The 22,888-nt window shown below is 48.9% G+C and overlaps 1 protein-coding gene across 3 annotated transcripts in view; it reads right to left on the reverse strand.

Moving 5' to 3' along the window:
• Positions 1-22,888, reverse strand: part of upf2 (UPF2 regulator of nonsense mediated mRNA decay) — a 79,593-nt gene that overhangs the window by 45,517 nt on the left and 11,188 nt on the right. For all 3 annotated transcript variants that reach the window (XM_055653451.1, XM_055653453.1, XM_055653452.1), the window contains exons 5-14: positions 21,111-21,890; positions 17,641-17,801; positions 14,806-14,994; positions 10,050-10,220; positions 7,130-7,233; positions 4,488-4,573; positions 3,219-3,327; positions 2,667-2,780; positions 979-1,095; positions 80-265 (exon numbers count right to left, since the gene is read on the reverse strand). In XM_055653451.1, coding sequence (XP_055509426.1) covers positions 80-265; positions 979-1,095; positions 2,667-2,780; positions 3,219-3,327; positions 4,488-4,573; positions 7,130-7,233; positions 10,050-10,220; positions 14,806-14,994; positions 17,641-17,801; positions 21,111-21,890 — 2,017 coding nt within the window. The remainder of the gene's footprint in view (positions 1-79; positions 266-978; positions 1,096-2,666; positions 2,781-3,218; positions 3,328-4,487; positions 4,574-7,129; positions 7,234-10,049; positions 10,221-14,805; positions 14,995-17,640; positions 17,802-21,110; positions 21,891-22,888) is intronic.

Here is a 22,888-nt window from a genome sequence, read left to right on the forward strand (position 1 = left end):
CGTGTGCGTACGTGTGTGTGGGTTGGGGGGTGATGAAGGAGAGTGATCGATTCATTTAATAAACTAGCCATGACCGTACCTTTTCCGTGGTGACCTTGGACAGGTCCTTGTAGAGGAGTTTACGGATATACTCCTGAAGGGGAGGCCGTTTTTTCCTGATGGTTTTCTCCACGGGTGGAGGGTTACAGTAGTAATAAGCGTTTTCCACCATCGTGACGTAGCGCGCATCCAGGTGCATCGCCTGCTTCTTGCGCATCATTTGCTCCTGATGACATCACACCAAAGGGCTCAGCGTTAGTTTAGTTCAGTTCAGAGATACAGCAGGGGAACAGGCCCTTCGGCCCACCGGGTCCGCGCCGACCAGCGATCCCCGCACATTAACACTATCCTACACCCACTAGGGACAATTTTTACATTTACCAAGCCAATTAACCCAGAAACCTGCACGTCTTTGGAGTGTGGGAGAAAACCAAAGATCTCGGAGAAAACCCCGCACAGGTCACGGGGAGAACGTACAAACTCAATGTGGACCGCACCCATAGTCTGGATCAAACCCGGGTCTCTGCCAGTGCTAGTGTCGAGTTATCGGCTTAAAACACTATTATTCTGAAATGGAGGGCAAGGAATAGTACTGAAGGGTTGTGTAGAGACTACAGTGCGTTGTGGCAGCATATGTAAGAAAGGCCTATGACAGTGTCAAAAACATTATACACCTTGGCCGGAGGCCCCCTAGAATATGAGGCCCTAGGCTTCAGTCTATCGAGCCTGTAGGTAAATCGGGCACTGCGAGGAGAACGTGCAAACTCCGTACAGACTGCACCTGTAGTCAGGATCAAACATGGGTCTCAGATGCTGAATGGCAGCAACTCCACTGCTCAGTTGCTCCAGCACTGCGTCCTGCTTTACAAACCAGCATCTGCACCTCCTTGCATCTCTGTTTTACAAACAAATTGTATACTTTGAATGTACATATCTTACCAAAAGAACGCTTGTCCTCAAATGGGATTCAGGCGATCGGAACAGAAAGCGACCAGCTGTTTCCAGCAGGGTGCAGGCCATTTCAATGTGATGGTGAGAAAAGTCAGCCAAGAGCATCTGTATGGAAGAAAGAATGGTAAATATGTTTCTGCTTACAAAGGTGTAAATGGAGTCAATGGTGGGGAGTGTGGTCTGTGTGATGGACTGAGCTACATCTGCAATGGTGGGGAGTGTGGTCTGTGTGATGGACTGAGCTACATCTACAATGGTGGGGAGTGTGGTGTGTGTGATGGACTGGGCTACATCTACAATGGTGGGGAGTGTGGTGTGTGTGATGGACTGGGCTACATCTACAATGGTGGGAAGTGGGAGTGCGTGTGATGGACTGGGCTACATCTACAATGGTGGGGAGTGTGGTGTGTGTGATGGACTGGGCTACATCTACAATGGTGGGGAGTGTGGTGTGTGTGATGGACTGGGCTACATCTACAATGGTGGGGAGTGTGGTGTGTGTGATGGACTGGGCTACATCTACAATGGTGGGGAGTGTGGTGTGTATGATGGACTGGGTTAGCACGCAACAAAAGTTTTTCATTGTACCTCGGTACACGTGACAATAAACTAAACTAAACAAATACAGCTTTAATTTGAGTGGAAAAGTACAGAACAGTACTCACAGAGTGATTGCCACATGTAATTTAATATTTATGTGAAACTGAGCAACAGAGGCAATTTTTTTTGTCCCTTTGCAAGCTTTGACAGGAAGGAATGGTAGCAATTTAAATCACTCCAAGGAGAGTGTAACCTTATCACAGGTTTTACTGGCCTTGTATACATGAATTATTATATAGATATATTTAGAAACTATTGTACAATCTCACTATATCTCTGCTGAATTAAGGCCAAGGTTATGTTAAGATTTATTATTGTCACGTGTACTGAGCACTGTGAAAAGCTTTGTTCTGCCTGCAATCCAAACACATCAGTTAATACCACATAAATACAATCAACCCACACTCCAGTCCAACAGGTAGAGTAAAGGGGAAGATACAGAGTGCAGAATATAGTTCTCAGCATTGTAGCGCATCAGTTCCACAGACAAAGTCCAATGTCCGCAATGGGGTAGAGGTGAATCGGACAGCACCCTAGCTTATGGAAGGGCCGTTCAGAAGCCTGATAACAGAGGGGAAGAAGCTGTTCCTGAGTCTGGTGGTGCACGCTTTCAAGCTTCTGTACCTTCTGCCGGACGGGAGCGGGGAGAAGAAGGAATGACCGGGGTGGGACAGGGACAAGTCTTTGATGATGTCGGCTGCTTTTCCAAGGCAGCGTGAAGTGTAGATAGATGGAGTCAATGGTGGGGAGTGTGGTGTGTGTGATGGACTGGGCTACATCTACAATGGTGGGGAGTGTGGTGTGTGTGATGGACTGGGCTACATCTACAATGGTGGGGAGTGTGGTCTGTGTGATGGACTGGGCTACATCTACAATGGTGGGGAGTGTGGTCTGTGTGATGGACTGGGCTACATCTACAATGGTGGGGAGTGTGGTCTGTGTGATGGACTGGGCTACATCTACAACCTTCTGCAATTTCTTAAGTCTTGCAGAGTTGTAGATGTAGCCCAGTCCATTCATTAAACACTCACAGGTGTCAGGCTAATGTGCATGGATAAAAGATATTGCAGACTGACCTTTAAGCAATGAAGCGTATCATTCTTTGAGAACATTTTAAACTTTGCCAGTTCCCCAATGAACCTCACAGTCTTGTTCTTAGTTTCAATATTGATCTGATCCTTCTTCCTGACCTGAAAATATAATAAGCAAAAAAAATCCATAGAAATGAATATTAATCAAGTCAGTTAGTCGATTATATTAATGCATATGTAGAGAAGGAATGGGTGATGTTTTGGGTCGGAACCCATTCATTAGATCCTACCCACTCAAAACATTACCGATTCCATTTCTCCAGAGATGCTGCCTAACCCGTTGAGTAACTCAGTATTTTGTGTCTACCTTCGGTATAATATCTGCAGTTCCTTCCTACTTATTAATGTGACGTCCCGAAACGTCGCCTATTCCCTTCGCTCCATAGATGCTGCCTCACCCACTGAGTTTCTCCAGCATTTTTGTCTACCTTCGATTTTCCAGCATCTGCAGTTCCTTCTTAAATAATACTGATTACGAAGTGGTTTCTTAGATTATTTGAAAAATTAATCAATATGAAAAACAAAATGTGGACGTACGTGGAATCTGAAGTCGCCTTTTAGCATGGTACAGAGATCCTCTGCCACATCGCCCATGCACGGGTGAAGAGTGCCAACCAGACGGGCATAAAACGGCAGCAGATCCAACCTGCAAGGGGATAAATGTTAAACAATCAATCCGCACAATGCATTTTGTGCTTTATCCACATGCTGATCTATGATGCAGCCGTTTCCAAAGCCATTAAACCTTCTGAAGCTTCTGAATTTTGTAGTCGGCAGAGCAGTACTCTGCATATCGCCAACTTGGACAACTTTACATTTTTATCAAGCCATTTAAACTTACAAACCTGTACGTCTTTGGAGTGTGGGAGGAAACTGAAGATCTCGGAGAAAACCCACGCAGGTCACGTAGTCGGGATCGAACCCGGGTCTCTGGCGCTGCATTTTTTGCTGTATGGCAGCAACTCTACTGCTGCGCCACCGTGACCTCCCTTAAAGGGCCAGTCCCACTTTCACAACCTAATTCACGTCCTCTGCCGAGTTTGCCCTTGACTTATACTCGCGGCATGGTCGTCACGAGGTCGTAGGGAGGTCGTGATGCTAGTCGTAGGTACTCGTGGCATCAAGTAGGTCAGGGCGTTTTTCTAGCCTGATGAAAAATGTCCACGAGTAAAAAAGGTTGTGAAAGTGGGACAGGCCCTTATGGAGGAGGAATTAGATTTTACCCGGTCACTCCCGCAATACAAAGGCTGCCTACGCTGTGAGCATTGGAACACAAGGAACTGCAGAAAATACAAACTATGAGAAAAAGTGCTGGAGTAACTCAGCAGGTCAGTCTGTCGAAGAGGCTCTTCTACCCGAACTGCCCACAATAGCGAGTAAGCCATTTAGAATGGAGACGAGGAAACACGTTTTCCACACAGAGAGTTGTGAGTCTGTGGAACATAGATAGGTGACGTTTCGGGTCGAGTCCCTTCTTCAGACTGATTGTAGTTGGGGAGGGTGGAGGAGAGAATAAAATACAATCAGTCTGTGTCTGAAGAAGGGTCTCGACCCGAAATGTCACCCATTTTGTTTCTCCTTCTCTCGAGAGATGCAGCCTGCCCAGTTGAGTTACTCCAGCAATTGCGTGCGTGGATGCGCACGTGTGCGTGCGTGGATGCGCACGTGTGCGTGTGTGGGTGCGCACGTGTGCGTGCGTGCGTGCACTGTCAGTGGTGGAAGGAGCAGCCAAGCTGCCATCTTGGTGCCGTCTGGGCTGCTCTCTGCAGTGGTTGAGAAAGAGCGCAGCAACATTATGACACCAACCTCTGTCTGGGTACAGTGAACAGCGCCCGCACCAGTTTCCTCCGGTTCGCCTTCGTGTTCATGTTCATGCAGAAATCCATCGCAGCCTGGGCGAAAGAATCAGAAGTTAATGTTGGTTCAAGAGCTTTTCAATTCAGCCGCCGTTGCTGCTGTGTGTGGTCTCGAATTGGACCAACCACTTGTACTGCAAGTGTTTAAAGCCCCTGTCCCACTGTATGAGTTCTCCCGAGTTTTCCCCCCCGATTCGAACTCGGAGAATGTCTGTAGCGGGTCTGTAGGAGTTCGTGGATGTCTCGTAGCGGCTCGTACGAGAAAAAAGTAAAGATTTCTTTCATCACGAGTATTTCTTTACTCGTGGACATTTTTAACATGGATGAAAAAACGTCACGAGTTTACAGGATTTCCCGAGTACCTACTGTTAGCATTATGAGCCGCTACGAGACATCCACGAACACCTACGGATCCGCTACGGACCTTCTCCGAGTTCGAATCAGTGGAAAACTCGGGAGAACGCGTGAATTACCTCTTACAGTGGGACAGGGGCTTTAGAATGAACCACAGATGCTGGAAAAAATCAAAGGTAGACACGAAATGCTGGAGTAACTCAGCGAGTGAGGCAGCATCTATGGAGAGAAGGAATGGGTAACATTTCGGGTCGAGACCCTTCTTCAAACTGATGTGGGGGTGGAGGGGGGGTGAAAGAACTGGAAGTATGACTGGAGTTCCAAATTCAGCTCCCGATTTAGGCTTTTATTATCAGATGTACCGAGGTACCGTGAAGAGCTTTGCTTTCCATGATATCCAATCAAATCAGACGATACTCCACATAAATACAATCCCTGCAAGTAGAACCAAGTGGGTTTCCTCCGGGTGCTCCAGTTTCCACCCACGTCCCAGATATATGCAGATGTGTACGAGAATTGGCCTCTGTTCATCCCCCCATAGTGTGTAGGGAGGTGATGCTTAGGTGGGATCACATGGAACTAGTGCGACTGAAGGTCGGCATGGACTCAGCGGGCTGAAGGGCCTGGTTCCATGCTGTATCTCTACTAAACTAAACCAACAGCATTATAAAAGACCCCACACATCTCCATCACGGACTGTTCACTCTGCTTCCCTCGGGCAAAAGGTATCGCAGTATAAGGAGCAGAACGGCCAGATTTTGCCCCCGAGCCATCAGACTCTTGAATTCCACAAATTATCTGTTTTATCTTTTTATCTATTTTATCTTTTTATCTATTTTATGTGGCACGATGAGCCAGAAGCAACGAAATTTTGTTCAGATTTGCATTTGTTGGTGTATGTTTGAATGACAATAGAGTCTTTGATTGATTGAGTGATCATTTACTATTCTCACCCCCGGTAATCTCTTCCAACACAGCCCGAATATATTCTACACTCTGTATCTTCCCTTTTGTTCTATCTGTTGTACCCGAGTTTGACTTGATTGTATTTATGTGTAGAATTATCTGATTGCACAAGAAACAAGCTTTATCTGATTGCAGAGCTGCCAAAATAAAGCTTTTTGCCGTACCTCAGTACATGCGACGATGATAAACCTAAGCATTCCCATCTGAGGCACCAGCTACAAGTTTCCATGTAAGAATTGGGAGTATTGTGAACAGTTTTGAGCCCCACAACTGAGGAAGGATGTGCTGGCGCTGGAGAGGGTCCAGAGGAGCGGAGAGGTTGACAAGAAGGATCCCAGGAATGAGTGGGTTAACATACGATGAGCGTTTGATGGCTCTGGGCCTGTACACGCTAGAGTTTAGAAGGATGAGGGACCTCATTGAGACTTGCCGAATAGTGAAAGGCCTGGATAGAGTGGATGTGGAGAGGATGTTTCCACTAGTGGGAGAGTCTGGGACCAGGGGGCACAGCCTCAGAATTAAAGGACGTTCCTTTAGAAAGGTGATGAAAGGTACATGCCACATAGAGTATTTTGTTCGCGGATGTGCTTACTGGTGCCAAAAAGGTTATGAACCACTGATTTATGGAGAGAAACTCAGCGGGTGAGGCAGCATGTGTGGAGCGAAGGAATAGTTGACGTTTCGGGTCGAGACCCGGAAAGCATCTATGGAGAGAAGGAATAGGTGATGTTTCGGGTCGAGACCCAGAAAGCATCTATGGAGAGAAGGAATAGGTGATGTTTCGGGTCGAGACCCAGAAAGCATCTATGGAGAGAAGGAATAGGTGATGTTTCGGGTCGAGACCCGGAAAGCATCTATGGAGAGAGGAATAGGTGACGTTTCGGGTCGACCCAGAAAGCATCTATGGAGAGAAGGAATAGGTGATGTTTCGGGTCGAGACCCAGAAAGCATCTATGGAGAGAAGGAATAGGTGATGTTTCAGGTCGAGACCCAGAAAGCATCTATGGAGAGAAGGAATAGGTGATGTTTCGGGTCGAGACCCTTCCGGGTCTCGACCCGAAACGTCACCTATTCCTTCTCTCCATAGATGCTGCCTCACCTGCTGGGTTACTCCAGCATTTTGTGTCGACCTTCTATTTTTCCAGCATCTGCAGTTCTTTCTCAAACATTGAATGGAATGGAATACTTCGTCACATGTGACAAGGCACCGTGGAATTCTTTGATTGAAGCGCTGACAGAGAGCGCTGCAGGTTGACACACGTCGGGACTGACCTTGTCTATCAAGTCACGGTTGACACAGTTTGGGAGCTGCTGCAGGAATGCATCTACGATCAGCTTCAGGTGAGACCCCGTGCTGGTTTCCTCTTCGTCTTGCTCTGCAAGGCAACCGCCAACATTCAGCGAGAAGGTAAAGGCATCTAAAGGCTTTTGACAGTCAGATATACGTTCTCGGGGCAGAATCGGGTACACTCCGACATTCAATCATAGCTGATCTATCTTTCCATCTCAACCCCTTCTCCCCATAACCCCCGACACCTGTAGTAATCAAGAATCTGATAAACCTGGCTGTATAAAAAATCCATTGACTTGGCCTCCACAGCAGTCTTTATTAGATTTAGAAACACAGCACGGAAACAGGCCCTTCAGCCCACCGTGTCTGCACAGACCAGCGATCCCTGCACACTAACACTATCCTACACACACACGAGGGACAACTTACATTTATACAAAGCCGATTAACCTACAAACCTGTGCGTCTTTGGAGTGCGGGAGGAAACTGAAGAACTCAGAGAAAGCTCATGCAGGTCACAGGGAGAACGTACAAACTCCGTACAGACAGCACCCGTAGTCAGGATCAAAACCGGGTCTCTGGCGCTGTAAGGCAGCAACTCTACCGCTGCGCCGCCGTGTTGCAGTGAATTCCACAGATTCACCACCCTCTGACTAAAGAAATTCCTGGTTAAATGAATTCTGAAGGGTCTCGACCCGAAACGTCACCCATTCCTTCTCGCCAGAGATGCCGCCTGTCCCGCTGAGTTACTCCAGCATTGTGTGTCTATCCAAAGAAATTCCTCCTCATCTCCTGCCTAAAAGTAGAAAACTTTATGTGCAAGTGACGAATAAAACTGATAGGTTGATACACTAGTTCTATCCCACACGCACTTGGGACAATTTACAGAAACCAATTAACCTACAAACCTGCACATCTTCAGAGTGTGGGGGGGGGGGGAAACCGGAGCACCCGGAGAAAACCCACGCAGGCCACAGGGAGAACGTACAAACTCCGTACAAACAGCGCCCGTAGTCAGGATTGAACCCGGGTCTCTGGTGTAGTAAGGCAGCTGCTCTACCGCTGCACCACCGTGCCACACCTGGTAGGTCACTGCCTCAGTGCTAGAGATCCGGGTTTGATCCGGATCTCCGTGGCTTTGTGGAATTTGCACGTTCTTCCTGCGACCACGACTTTCCTCCGGGTGCTGCGGTTTCAAGGGCAAACTAGGCAGAGGTTGTGAATTAGGTCGTGAAAGTGGGACAGGCCCTTTTGATCGAGCTCTTAAAGATAGCGGAATCAAGGGATGTGGGGAGTAGGCAGGAACGGGGTACTGATTGTGGATGATCAGCCATGATCACAGTGATTGAAGGGCCGAATGGCCTACTCCTGCACCTATTGTCCATAGTCTTTCCTTCCTCGATCAGTTTCTTTCGATGAACATTTCCTACACGGCCCAATGTCAAATTGTGCTATCTAGTCTTCCCAATGCAATGCCTTGAGTCATTGAACTGCATTGAGCAGCTGCACCACAACAAGCTGCAGCTGCGAATGCAAGGAGTGGCGACGGGTGTTCCCGCATTCTTTAGAACCAGACAGACAAGCCCAGTCAATGTGCCTGCAGCCAGCCAGATATTGCTCAGCAGCTTCCACCACTAACTGGTTAGCAGAGTTCCTTACGAGAAGCGCCCTTTACTTTGGGCAAGTGTTCAAATCTAGATAGTGAAGGATTCACCAGAGTACCTAATGTTATTAGAAGGTGGACAAAAATGCTGGAGAAACTCAGTGGGTTAGGCAGCATCTATGGAGCGAAGGAATAGGTGACGTTTCGGGTCCAAAACGTCACATATCCATGTTCTCCAGAGATGCTGCCTAACACACTGTGAGTTACTCCAGCACTGTGTGAAACGTCACCTATCCATGTTCACCACAGAGGATAGGTGACGTTTTGTGTCAGGTCCCTTATAGAAACTTCCTCAACTACCTCCTCTGGCAGTTTGTTCCATACACCCAGCTTCCTCTGTGTGAAAATGTTGCCCCTCAGGTTCCAGTTAAATGTTGTCTCTCTCACCTTAAACATTCATCCTCTGCCACATCCCAGGAATGAGTGGGTTAACGGGATGAGTGTTTGACAGCACTGGGCCTGCACTTGCTGGAGTTTAGAGGAATGAGGGCGGGGGACCCTCATTGAAACTTACCGAATAGTGAAAAGCTTGGATAGAGTGGATATGGAGAGGATGTTTCCACTAGTTGGAGAGTCTAGGACCAGAGGGCACAGCCTCAGAATAAAAGGACGTTCCTTTAGGAAGGAGATGAGAGGGGATTTCTTTAGTCAGAGGGGGGTGAATCTGTGGAATTCTTTGCCACAGAAGGACGTGGAGGCCGACTCAGTGGATATTTTCAAAGCAGAGATCGATTCTTGGTTCATACGGGTGTCGGGGGTTATGGGAAGAAGGCAGGAGAATGGGGTTAGGAGGGAGAGATAGATCAGCCGTGATTGAATGATGGAGCAGACTTGATGGGCCGAATGGCCTAATTCTGCTCCTATTACTTATGAATATGATCAAGCCAGACAAGATGCAAACATTCTGTTTTGTTGCTCCATCTTCCATCTTATTCTGTCTGCTTGTCCTTTACAGGATGGTCTGGTATGAAACTTATCGGAAGCTCTTTGTCCAACGTCAACATTTTAGGCTCGCGCTAAATGAATAAAACATAAAGCTCCCCCCACCCTCCCCCCCCAACCCCATCACCCAAAAATATAATTGATGAATGAAGTGCAAATTTACACCTGAAGAAAGCATGGGCACTTTCTCCCAAGCTTTCTTTGTCAACAATTCTTTCATTCGCTGCAAACAAGGGAACCATCAAATGCGTGCAAAGTTGTAATAGCCGGCAGTTCACATTAAAACATAACGTTACCGTGTTCCTCCAGAAGCTTCTGGTTAAGATCTTCTGTTTCATCTGCTACTTCTTCTTCTCCTATTATGTCGTCGTTAATGTCCAAGTTCTCCAGTTCCAGCTCCAGCTCTTCCGTAGCGGCCGAGTCTTTAGAGTCTTTCCCATCCTTCGTATCTTTCGCCTCCTTAGAATCTGCGTCAAGAAGTTTGCATGTCAATAACTGGGGGAATTTGTACATTTGGATGTTATTTGCAGTGTTATCCCAAAGCAAGACATTTAAAATGGCCAAATAATCTAATGGTGAAGCTTGAATTCTCCAATTTTACCTACAAACAAACCATTTTCTATGTGGCCAACCTGGACTCACTCCCATATCTCCAGCATCCCCCTCACTTCCACTGGTATTCCTTCCTCTGGCTTCACAATTCGTATCTCTTCCAGCCTTGTCATAAACCTTTCGTCTTCTCATCTCTGGCCTTTGCCCAACCACCTGCCTATCGAGCCCTCTCCCCTCACCTGCATCCACCTATCACTCTCCGAGCTTTGCCCCAACCCCTTGTCTCCCCCTCCTTTCTTTCCCCCCCAACAGAATCACTGTGAAGAAGGCTTCCGACCCAACACGTCACCTATCCATGTTCTCCACAGATGCTGCCTGACCCGCTGAGATACTCCAGCACTCTGTGAAACGTCACCTATCCAAGTTCTCCACAGATGCTGCCTGGCCCGCTGAGTTACTCCAGCACTCTGTGAAACGTCACCTATCCATGTTCTCCACAGATGCTGCTGCACCCGCTGAGTTACTCCAGCACTCTGTGAAACGTCACCTATCCATGTTCTCCACAGATGCTGCCTGGCCCGCTGAGTTATGGTGCAGCAGCATCTATGGAGCGAATGAAATAGGCAACGTTTCGGGCCGAAACCCTTCTGGAAATAGGCAACGTTTCGGGCCGAAACCCGGAAGGGTTTCGACCCGAAACGTTGCCTATTTCCTTAGCTCCATAGATGCTGCTGCACCCGCTGAGTTACTCCAGCACTCCGTGAAACGTCACCTATCCATGTTCTCCACAGATGCCGCCTGAGTTTCCCCAGCATTTTTGTCTACCTGCAGAGAGGCATAGATGGGGTAGATAGTCAGAAGCTTTTACCCAGTGTGAAACTGTCAAAGACTGGGGGCCACGGCTTTAAGGTGAGAGGGGAAGGGTTTACCGGAATTGTGCGGAGTATGTTTTTCCACTCATAGGGTGGTGGGGACAGATACGATGGTGGCATTTAAGGGGCTTTTGGATAGGCACCTGGATAGGCATATCACCTGGATATGCAGGGAATGGAGGGACATGGTCACGTGTACTCTAGACAATAGGTGCAGGAGCAGGCCATTCGGCCCTCCAAACCAGCACCGCCATTCAATGTGATCATGGCTGATCATCCCCAATCAGTACCCTGTTCCTGCCTTCTCCCCATGTCCCCTGACTCCGCTATCGTTAAGAGCTCTATCTAGCTCTATACACTAGTTCTTTAAAAGCCCTATCTAGCTATCTTTAAGAGCCGCTATCTTTAAGAACTCTGTCTAGCTCTCTCTTGAAAGTATCCAGAGAACTGGCCTCCACCGCCCTGTGAGGCAGAGAATTCCACAGACTCACACACCTCCCTGTGAGAAAAGGCAGAGGAGATTAGTTAAGCTTGGAATCATGCTCGGCACGAAGGGCCTGTTCCTGTGCTGTACTGCTCTGCGTTCTACGTAGAGTCAAAGCTGTACTTGGTTATTCTCGGAAGTTATTTCAACTTAATAATTAACCGCTTCCCTTTTGCGCTGCCTGACGACAGACAACATGTGGCACGCCAGCCAGCCAGCCAGCAGCTTGTATTCTCCATTCCCCTTTGTCTGAATGTGCCGGCACAAACTAGTTACGCTGGGTGTTACCAACTCTGTGTGTGACCTCGCCCATCATTCTCCAGCGTGCGTGCAGGTTAACTGGGAGGTGTTGAAGCCAAATCTACTCGACACGTGCACAGAATGGAGACGAGGAAACACTTTTTCACACTGAGAGTTGCGAGTTGAGAGTTGTGGAATTCTCTGCCTCAGAGGGTCGGTGGAGGCCGGTTCTCTGGATACTTTCAAGACAGAGCTAGATCAGGCTCTTAAAGATAGAGGAGTCAGGGGATATGAGGAGAAGGCAGGAACGGGGGAACGGGGGAAATATTGGGCAACGCCGCGGTAGAGCCACTGCCTCACAGCGCCAGAGATCCAGGCTCGACCCTGATCTCGAGTGCTTTCTGTAGTGGGGTTTGCACGTTCTCCCGGCGGCCATGATGGGCTTCCTCGCATAAGTGGGTTACTCCTCATAAAACATCCTAAATTAATTTGTGCAAAGTGAAATATTGCAACGCCGGGGAGATCGCACCAGAGATCCAGTCGACCCTGAAGTGCTTTCTGTGTGGGGTTTGCACGTTCTCCCTGTGGCCATGTGGGCTTCCTCCGGTTTCCTCATACATCCTAAAGATGTGCGTGTTTGCAGGGGGATCGCACCACAGTAAATTGCCCCCTGGATGCTTTCAAGAGAGAGCTAGATAGGGCTCTTAAAAATAGTGCAGTCATGGGGTTATGGGGAGAAGGCAGGAACGGGGTACTGATTGTGGATGATCAGCCATGATCACATTGAATGGCGGTGCTGGCTCGAAGGGCTGAATGGCCTACTCCTGCACCTATTGTCTATTGTCACACTTTCAATTAACTTTTACGATTTTAAATTTTAATGCAAATACAGTTATGTCGATACTGTTAAAATAAAACATATAAATTATCTTCTACAGGTCTGCCACCCCACCTAAATAAGAAATGTCTTCCCCTTCGAATGGATGAAGAGACAATACACAAGAAGCTCCTTTAAGAGCCTGTCTGTCCCACAGCAACCTTGCCCACCACCCAAAAAAAAAAATCAAAGTCGAGGTGACCTGTAACCTCCTATCACCTCCCACGCACATGTTGAAAACCTTCCTCGACTATGAAGAAAACCGGCTTTGACTAGACTTGCAACTAAAAGCCGATCGATTTTTAAAACGGCAACCTATTTTTAGTCGAGGCCGGTTTTAATCATGATGAGAAAATAGCAGCGACCTAGATGAAGTCTCGACCACCGCGGAAACCATTAGGGAGAGTGACCAAAACCTCCGGTGACCTCATGGAAACCTTGGGTGGCGGGCAAGGTCACCAGAGGTTGCTGTTTAGGTCTCCTAAGTGGGACAGGCCCGTTAGACTTTAGTGTAAAGTCACAGCATGGACACAGGCCCTTCGGCCCATCGAGTCCACACCGACCAGTGATCTCCCATACATTATTAACACTATCCCACACACTAGGAACAATTTTACCAAACCCATTTCATCTACAAGCTTGTACTCCTTCGGAGTGTGGGAGGGAACCGGAGCACCCGGAGAAAACCCACACAGGTCACAGGAAGAATGGGCAAACTCCGTCCAGCCAGCACCCGCGGTCAGGAACGTACTAGGGTCTCAGGTAGACAAAATTGCTGGAGAAACTCAGCGGGTGCGGCAACATCTATGGAGCGAAGGAAATAGGCATCGTTTCGGGCCGAAACCCTTCTGCAGACTGATGCACGGTGGGGGGGGGGGGGGGGGGGGGGGGAGAGAAGAAGAAAGGAAGAGGAGGAGCCAGAGGGCTGAGGGAGAGCTGAGAAGGGGAGGAGACAGCAAAGGCTACCGGAAATTGGAGAAATCAATGTTCAGGCCACCGGGGTGCAGACTGCCCAAGCGGAAGATGAGGTGCTGCTCCTCCAGTTTCCGGTGGTGCTCACTCTGGCAATGGAGGAGGCCCAGGACAGAATAGAAACATAGAAATTAGGTGCAGGAGTAGAGGCCATTCGGCCCTTCGAGCCTGCACCGCCATTTAATATGATCATGGCTGATCATCCAACTCAGTATCCCGTACCTGCCTTCTCTCCATACCCTCTGATCCCCTTGGCCACAAGGGCCACATCTAACTCCATCTTAAATATAGCCAATGAACTGGCCTCAACTACCCTCTGTGGCAGAGAGTTCCAGAGATTCACCACTCTCTGCGTGAAAAAAGTTCTTCTCATCTCGGTTTTAAAGGATTTCCCCTTTATCCTTAAGCTGTGACCCCTTGTCCTGGACTTTCCCCAACATCGGGAACAATCTTCCTGCATCTAGCCTGTCCAACCCCTTAAGAATTTTGTTCAAGAAGTTTCTATAAGATCCCCTCTCAATCTCCTAAATTCTAGAGAGTATAAACCAAGTCTATCCAGTCTTTCTTCATAAGACAGTCCTGACATGCCAGGAATCAGTCTGGTGAACCTTCTCTGCATTCCCTCTATGGCAATAATGTCCTTCCTCAGATTTGGAGACCAAAACTGCACGCAATACTCCAGGTGTGGTCTCACCAAGACCCTATACAACTGCAGTAGAACCTCCCTGCTCCTATACTCAAATCCTCTTGCTATGAAAGCCAACATGCCATTTGCTTTCTTTACTGCCTGCTGCACCTGCATGCCTACCTTCAATGACTGGTGTACCATGACACCCAGGTCTCGCTGCATCTCCCCTTTTCCCAATCGGCCACCATTTAGATAATATGGGCGGGGGAGTTGAAGTGCTGAGCCACTGGGAGATCAGGTTGGTTACTGCGGACCAGGATCTCTGGCGCTGTAGAGCAGCAACTCTACCGCTGCGCCACCGTGACGCTCCGTGAATTGCACTCCAATGTACGCGGAGATCTTTGTCGGGCACCAAATACTTGTTTACCTTTTGGTTCTTCTTTGTTGCCATCTTTATTCTGCGCATTGTCTTTGAATAATATGGCAGGCACAAAGGCTTTCAGGTCAATGAGGTTCTCGTAGAAGTTGCGTGCATCTTCGTCCTCCCATATCCCGCCATCGAGGTCATATTCTCCAGGCCTCCCGGGAGTGAAGATGTCTATACCAGTGCCGTGTTCTGTCAGAAGTAAGAACAGAAATAGTTAAGCTCCAACGGTTCAGTGCTTCAACAGTCCTTTCAATGTCACATGTACAAACACACAGTGAAATTATTTTCCCATGGGCCTGGCCCACTTAGGCGATTTTTTAGGCAACCCCCCCGGCGAATAAGACATTGAAATTCACCGGTCAGCACCAGCAGCAACCTGCGTCACCTGTCGACTGCCCACATTAAGTAGCCGACACCCTATGACATTCTGCGGACTGCCTACATTAACCTGGCAACAACCTACGTCAAGCTGCGCTCATTTGGCGTCAAACACAAGGTCGCCACTGTCGGCGAAAAATGGTCAACATGTTGAAAATCTTTCGCCGACCAGAAAGATGTTACGACTCCTTGGGTGACTGAGACTACTCACGACCATACAGGCGACACCCCGGGGACCGCAAAGTCTCCTGTAGTCGCCCAAGTGGGACAGGCCCATAACAAGCAGAGAAATCGTCGATTAGCAAGTGTACAGAAATAGTCAGTCTGAAGAAGGGTCCCAATCCAAAACGTCACCTGTTCATGATCCCCAGCAACGCTGCCTGACCCGCTGCTTACTCCAACATTGTATTTCATTTTTGGCTTCAGTGAAACTATTGACTTCCATTGTTCGTGTTACCTCACACCCCACCACCCCTGTGTGCACCCATTGCTCCCGTAATCCCGCCCCTTCCCCCATCCCATCACCTGTATCCCTCCTTCCGGCTCCCCTCCTCTTCCCACCGTCTCCGACACCCCTTTGTCCCCTTTTTACCTCCAACCGTTGTCACTTACTCCACCAATCTGCCCATCATCCCCATGTCCTGTACCTACCTATCACTCGCCAGGTTTTGTCCCGCCCCCACTTGTCTCTACCAGCTTTCTACCCCTCCCCACAACGGCAGTCTGAAGAAGGGTCCCGAGCTGAAACGTCACCTGTCCATTCCCTCCACAGAGGCACCGCTCCAGACTGCAGGAGTACGTGCTGAGGGACGGACTGAAGCTCGGTGCAGCCAACGCCAAGTCAAGTGAGTTTATTGTCATGTGTCCCAGATAGGGCAATGAAATTCTTGCTTGCAAGGTTCGGTGGGGGAAGGACCACAGTCTAGGTTCCTTCCGCTGCTGGACATGGGGTGGGGGGGGCAAGGTGTGGTGGAGACGCCCCTCAAAATAAGGGAAGGGATTCCACGCCAGGGTGGCAAGGGTGTGGGGTAAAATTGTGATTAGAGGAAACTGTATTGAATGTATGTATAGCCTCCGAGAATGTCGAATGGAGCCTTGTGTGGATCATGTATATATATATATATATTTCTCGAATAAAGTTGATTTTGAAATTGAAAAAAAAAAAATTCCCTCCACAGATGCTGCCTGACCCACTGAGTTACTCCGGCACTTTGTGTTCTGGCTCTGAACCCCAGTCAGTCTTTCAGTGACACCTAGTGGAAGGCTGTAAAATGGAGGTCAGAATTTTACCAATTTAGAATCACAAATTGCACTGCAGGATTCAAATGCTGGACTGAGCCACTCGAGTTGGGCAGTAGAGTTAGTTTAGAGATACAACATGGACACAGGCCCTTCGGCCCACCGCGTCCACGCCGACCATCGCCCACCCGTGTTCTGTGTTTGCCCACTAGGGGTCATCTTCAGCTGACAATTCAACAACAAACCCTCACATCTATAGGAGGTGAAAGATAACTGGAGCACCCTATACAATCACACGGAGAACATGCAAACTCTTCATAGACAGCAACAGAGGTCTCTGACGCTGTGAGTCAACGGCTCTACCCACTGCCCCAGAGTGCTGCCCTAGCTAACGATCTCAAGATAGCTCACTAAATCTTTTTATCTTGAAACAATAAAAAACAGATGAATGTTTATGATGGCTCTGATTTATGGTACAAATGTCCAGCAAGGTTTTGACCAACACATCATCTTTAGCATCACAGCCTGGTTTGGGAACCGATCCATCCAAGACCGCGTGGAGTTGTGGACGCAGCCCAGACCGTCACACAAACCAACCTCCCTGCCATCGACTTGCCCTATCACTAACTAGAGAGCAGTCCTAACCTCCCATCTTCCCAAACTGAAGACCTTTGAACAATCTGTACTGGACTTTATTTTACACTAAACATGATACCCTCTAGACTGTATCTGTACATTGTGGGCAGCAGGCAACAAAAAGCTTTTCACTGTACCTGTCACAATAAACTAAGCTAAACCATCCAAAGCTGTGATCTCAATACGAACAAATACAAGAGATCACACATTATTCGCTACCTCGGCGGCAGTGGGTAGACCCGGAGACCCGGGTTCCATTCTGACTACGGGTGCTGTCTGTACGGAGTCTGCACGTTCTCCCCGTGACCTGCGTGGGTTTTGCCCCGGGTACTCCGGTTTCCTCCCACACTCCAAAGACGTGCGGGGATTCAAGGTTCAAGATTCAAGAGAGTTTATTGTCGTGTGTCCCTGATGGGACAATGAAATTAAGCACAACAAAACATAGTAGGCATGACTGGTTTGCAGGCGAGTTGGCTTTTTGTGAATTGCAAAATTGTCCCGAGTGTGAGATGGCTGGTCGGCACGGACCCGGTGGGCCGAAGGGCCCGTTTCCGCGCTGTGTCTCTCTCCCGGGTCACTCACCTTCCTGTGCAGATTTATCCTGGGGAAGTTCAGGCATGTTCTCGTCCAGTAGATCAGCCAGACTCTGCGTGTTTGCCAGCAGCTTCTGGTACGAGGTGGCGAACTCCTCGTACTGCTTGTGCCGATCTTCGCTCAGCTCTCCTTTTGAATGCAAAATACGCCTGGGGGGGGGAAAACACACAAACAGAGAGTTTGTCAAACGGCCCACCATACTGGTGAAGGTAGACAAAAGTGCTGGAGAAACTCAGCTGCATCTATGGAGCGAAGGAACAGGTGACGTTTCGGGTCGAGACCCGGAAGGGTCTCGACCCGAAACGTCGCCTATTCCTTCGCTCCATAGATGCTTTCCGGGTCTCGACCCGAAACGTTGCCCATTTCCTTCGCTCCATAGATGCTGCTGCACCCGCTGAGTTTCTCCAGCACTTTTGTCTCCCTTCGATTTTCCAGCATCTGCAGTTCCTTCTTAAACACCATACTGGTGACATGCTCATGAAATACAGCAAACAATGGGTTTAATGACCACACAGCCAGGCTGGTGGAATTTGTTATGCCATAGGATTTGGTATGGGTGATGAGACATGCTCATGAAATACAGCAAACAATATGTTTTTTTTAAAACACAAAATGTTAATTAGAATTTTTTTTAAGTATTTTAATTGCAGAATCAATTTTGTGCATGGATATTTTAATGAAGCATCAATTTGTTGCGAGCAATGAATAAGGCACTTGCAAAGTGAAGCAAGAGCATTGCAAACAATTGGGCAACACTGAGGTTTTACAGATGCTGCAGCCTAATTTCACTTGGCGATACTGTCCAAATATACTACCCCCTACCACCACCCCCCCCTCCCCTCCAGTGGGGAGAGGTCACACTCACGGGGGGAGACAGCTAAACACCGACCCTGCCGCCAACTAGCTCTCCCCCTTCCCCTCACTCCACTCCCCAGCTCAGGCTACTACTCCACACAACTTGTTTTGCAACACAGGAGCAATGGCACGGTGGCACAGCGGTAGAGTCGCTGTCTCACAGCGCCAGAGACCCTGGTTCCATCCTGACTGCGGGTGCTGTCTGCAGGGAGTTTGTACCTGCGTGGGTCCTCTGGTTTCCTCCAACACTTCACATTTGCAGGATAATTGAATTTGTCCCTTGAGTGTGCGTGGGATAGTGCTAGTGCGTACGGGCATCGCTTCGATGGGCCGAAGGGCCTATATCTCTGCGCTGTATCTCTAAAGCTGCACTACCACAGAACCCACTAAATAGCCCGCCACATGGAACATGTTTAGAGCTTGCAGCGGGCCGGATAAAATCTCGTGGCAGGCCGGATGTGGCCCGCGGGACATAGTTTGGAGACCCCCGATTTAAACCTTTGCTACAATGAATTGCTGGGGTGGGAGATTGCAACCTTCATCCTGTTCCGACTAACGCAATCAACCCGACATACACAAACAAGATCAAACAGAACAAGTTGACTTACAACTTTAGGCTGTATACGCCATAAGCAAGAAGATGAAGAATGAATTGCTGCTACACAATATTCAAACCCTTTTCTCAACTGGAGTACAGACAGAATGAAACAGACCGCATAACCACAATCTTTTTGAATAACAAATCGGTCGATTATCTAAAATGAATTACTTAATGATATCATGAATGCAACAATGCTATTCTCAGCGGCATATGGTGCATGCTTTGGCCACAATGTGGCGCCACTGAGACATTTCAGATCAGCTGGGACTTCTCTGCCACAGAATGTAGTTGAGGCTAGTTAATTGGTTATATTTAAGAGGGAGTTAAGGGGGATCAGGGGGTATGGTGAGAAGGCAGGTACAGGATACTGAGTTGGATGATCAGCCATGATCATATTGAATGGCGGTGCAGGCTTGAAGGGCTGAATGCCCTACTCCTGCACCTATTTTCTATATTTCTACGAATTAGATTTTAAAATCGCTTTCCGACTTTATGGGTTTTGGAGTTGGGGACATTCATAGCAAGAGCAATGCATTGTTCTTTCAGAATAATACACTGCACAGTCTGAAGAAGGGTCTTCAAAATACACCCGCATTTTAGATTACCAAATGTGATGAATGGAACTGCAGATGCTGGCTTACATTGAAGGTAGACTCAAAATGCTGGAGTAACTCAGCGGGTCAGGCAGCATCTCTGGAGAGAAGGAACAGGTGACGTTTTAGTCTGAAGAAGGGTCTTGACCCGAAACGTCACCCATTCCTTCTCTCCAGAGATGCTGCCTGACCCGCTGAGTTACTCCAGCATTTCGGTTTAAACCAGCACCTGCAGTTCTTCCCTATATAATTCCCAGCTACTTGTCCGGTGCTCCCGTGAGTTATCCCACTTGGGATAATCCAACAACTCAGCACTCGCCTCTGCAACTGGATCCATAACTGCCCACCCCATGGATCACAATCAGTGGTAGACACAAAATGCTGGAGTAACTCAGCGGGTGAGGCAGCATCTATGGAGAGAAGGCATTGCCAATGTTTCCGGAAAAAAAAAATGAAAGCATGAAAGCGACAAGGGAAGAAAAAACAAAAGGTGTGGTTAAAAAAAAAAAAAGGTTTTGTTTAAAAAGTCGATCTGGGAAAATCAACCTATTTCCTTCGCTCCATAGATGCTGCTGTACCCGCTGAGTTTCTCCAGCATTTTTGTGTAGCCGCAAGAATAGGTCAGTTTGAAGAAGGGTCATTGCAGTTGCAAGGTGTTTAAGAAGGAAATAGGTAACGTTTCGGGCCGAAACCCGGAAGGGTTTCGGCCCGAAACGTTGCCTATTTCCTGCGCTCCATAGATGCTGCTGCATCCGCTGAGTTTCTCCAGCATTTTTTGTCTACCTTCGATTTTCCAGCATCGGCAGTTCCTTCTTAAACACAGTTAAGTAAGTATATATGTTTATTGGCCAAGTGTTCACATACGAGGAATTTGCCTTGGTGCTCCGCCCACAAGTAACAACGTGACATACAGTGGCGGTTACGAATGACATTAATAATAATAAAACATTAATGATAAAAACACCACTGACTTAGAAACATAGAAATTAGGTGCAGTAGGCCATTCGGCCCTTCGAGCCAGCACCGCCATTCAGTATGATCATGGCTGATACAACTCGGAATATTGCCTTCTCTGCATACCCTCTGATCCCCCCACAAGGGCCACATCTAACTCCCTCTTAAATAAGCCATGACTGGCCTCATACAGTGGCAGAGAGTTCCAGAGATTCACCACTCTCGAAAAAATGACATTAATACCCCCTTGTCCTGGATTCCCCAACATCGGGAACAATCTTCCTGCATCTATGTCCAATAAGAATTTTGTAAGTTTCTATAAGATCCCCTCTCAATCTCCTAAATTCTAGAGAGTATAAACCATGTCTAGCCCGTCTTTCTTCATAAGACAGTCAATGGGGTGAACCTTCTCTGTTCTGGCGTCCTTCCTTGAGGGCCAGGTCAATGGGGCCTACCTGTTCTGGCGCTCCAGGTTCTGCAGCTCGCGGTGGTCCTTCTTGAGGTGCTTTGTGAGCGAGGTGAAATACTCCCGCAGCAGGTTCATGAAGGGCTGCTGCTTCTCCGCGCTGATGATGTCGCTGGGCGGGAAGCTGAGGCTGTACTTGTCGGAGGCCAGCTTCATCTTGCGGGTGACCAGGCTGGCCACGTCGTCGCCGCAGTGGCGGCAGAAGCTGATGATGACGGAGACGTGCGAGTGGGTGTCGCGGTCGGCGCAGACGATGCTCTTCAGCTGCTCGTAGACCAGCGACAGCCCCTCCTTGTCGGTGAAGATGCCGCAGACGGTCAGCTCGGCGATGAAGCGCATGTCGGTGCGCAGCTTGCTGATGTTGGGCGTCCTCTCCTCCCGCCGGGCCTCGAAGTGCTTGCGCCAGCCCTGCAGCAGGAGCGGCGAGAAGTCGACGTAGCGCAGGTGGAAGAGGCAGCAGAGGTGCACGGCGCAGTTGACGTCGGACAGCTTGAGCTTGGCCTCCACCACGGAGGCCACGGCCTCGGCGATGTACTTGCTCAGGTTGAGGACGCTGAAGTCGCCCGACAGGGCGTCCCGCTGCTGCTCCGTCATGGTGCGCAGCTTCTTCACGAAGGCCGTGTTCTTCTTCAGGCTGGAGTCCAGGCGGGTGAAGAAGCTCTCCTCCGGCCGGCTCTCCTGGTTGGTCTGGTTCCTGCTGCGCAGCTCCAGGCGGGTCTGGTGCCGCTCCCACGCCTCCTGGTGCAACTGGTACGCCTCCTCCTTCTCCCTGCAGGACAAAACACAAGGACAAGCTCACTCTCACACCCGCCACTCAGCGCTGTACCACCCATGCCTTCATCCGCCAACTCTGGCATGCATACAGGGCAGCACAATAGACAATAGGTGCAGGAGTAGGCCATTCGGCCCTTCCAGCCAGCACCACCATTCAATGTGATCATGGCTGATCATCCCCAATCAGTACCCCGTTCCTGCCCTCTCCCCATATACCGTGACTCCGCCATCTTTGAGCGCCCTATCTAACTCTCTCTTCAAAGTATCCAGAGAACCGGCCTCCACCGCCCTCTGAGGCAGAGAATTCCAGACTCACTACTCTGTGTGAAAAAGTGTTTCCTCGTCTCCGTTTTAAATGGCTTACCCCTTATTCTTAAAATGTGGCCCCTGGTTCTGGACTCCCCCAACATCGGGAACATGTTTCCTGCCTCCAGCGCATCCAAACCCTTAATAATCTTATATGTTGGGTTAAATAAAATGGTTGGGACGAAGACATGGACGGAAAGGTGTGAAGGGAAATGGGCCACGTGCGGGCAGGTAGGACCAGTGTAGTTGCGGCATGCTGGCCAGCATGGGAGAGGTGGGCTGAAGGGCCTGTTTCCACGCTGTATGGCTATGACTCCATAACTACCTCCTCTGGCAGCTCGTTCCATGTACCCACCACCCTCTGTGTGAATACTCACCATGCTGGGGGTAAAGGTTCTGACTGTCTATCCTATCTATGCCCCTCACTAGTTTTATATACTTCTATCAGGTCTTCCCCCAGCTTCCGAAACACAGGAAAGTTGGCAGAATGTTTTATTAAAAAAGCACCAGGTAAAGAGCAGAAGGATGAGGGGTGTACAAAATCACGAGGGGAATAGATCGGGTAGACGCACAGAGTAGGGTAATCGAGGACCAGAGGAAGGGAGAGGGGGCATCTGAGGGGTAACTTACTCACACAAAGGGTAGTGGGCGTATGGAACGAGCTGCCGGAGGAGGTAGTTGAGACTG

The sequence above is a fragment of the Leucoraja erinacea genome, chromosome 22 (genome assembly GCF_028641065.1).
Source record: "Leucoraja erinacea ecotype New England chromosome 22, Leri_hhj_1, whole genome shotgun sequence".
Lineage (NCBI taxonomy): Eukaryota > Metazoa > Chordata > Chondrichthyes > Rajiformes > Rajidae > Leucoraja > Leucoraja erinaceus.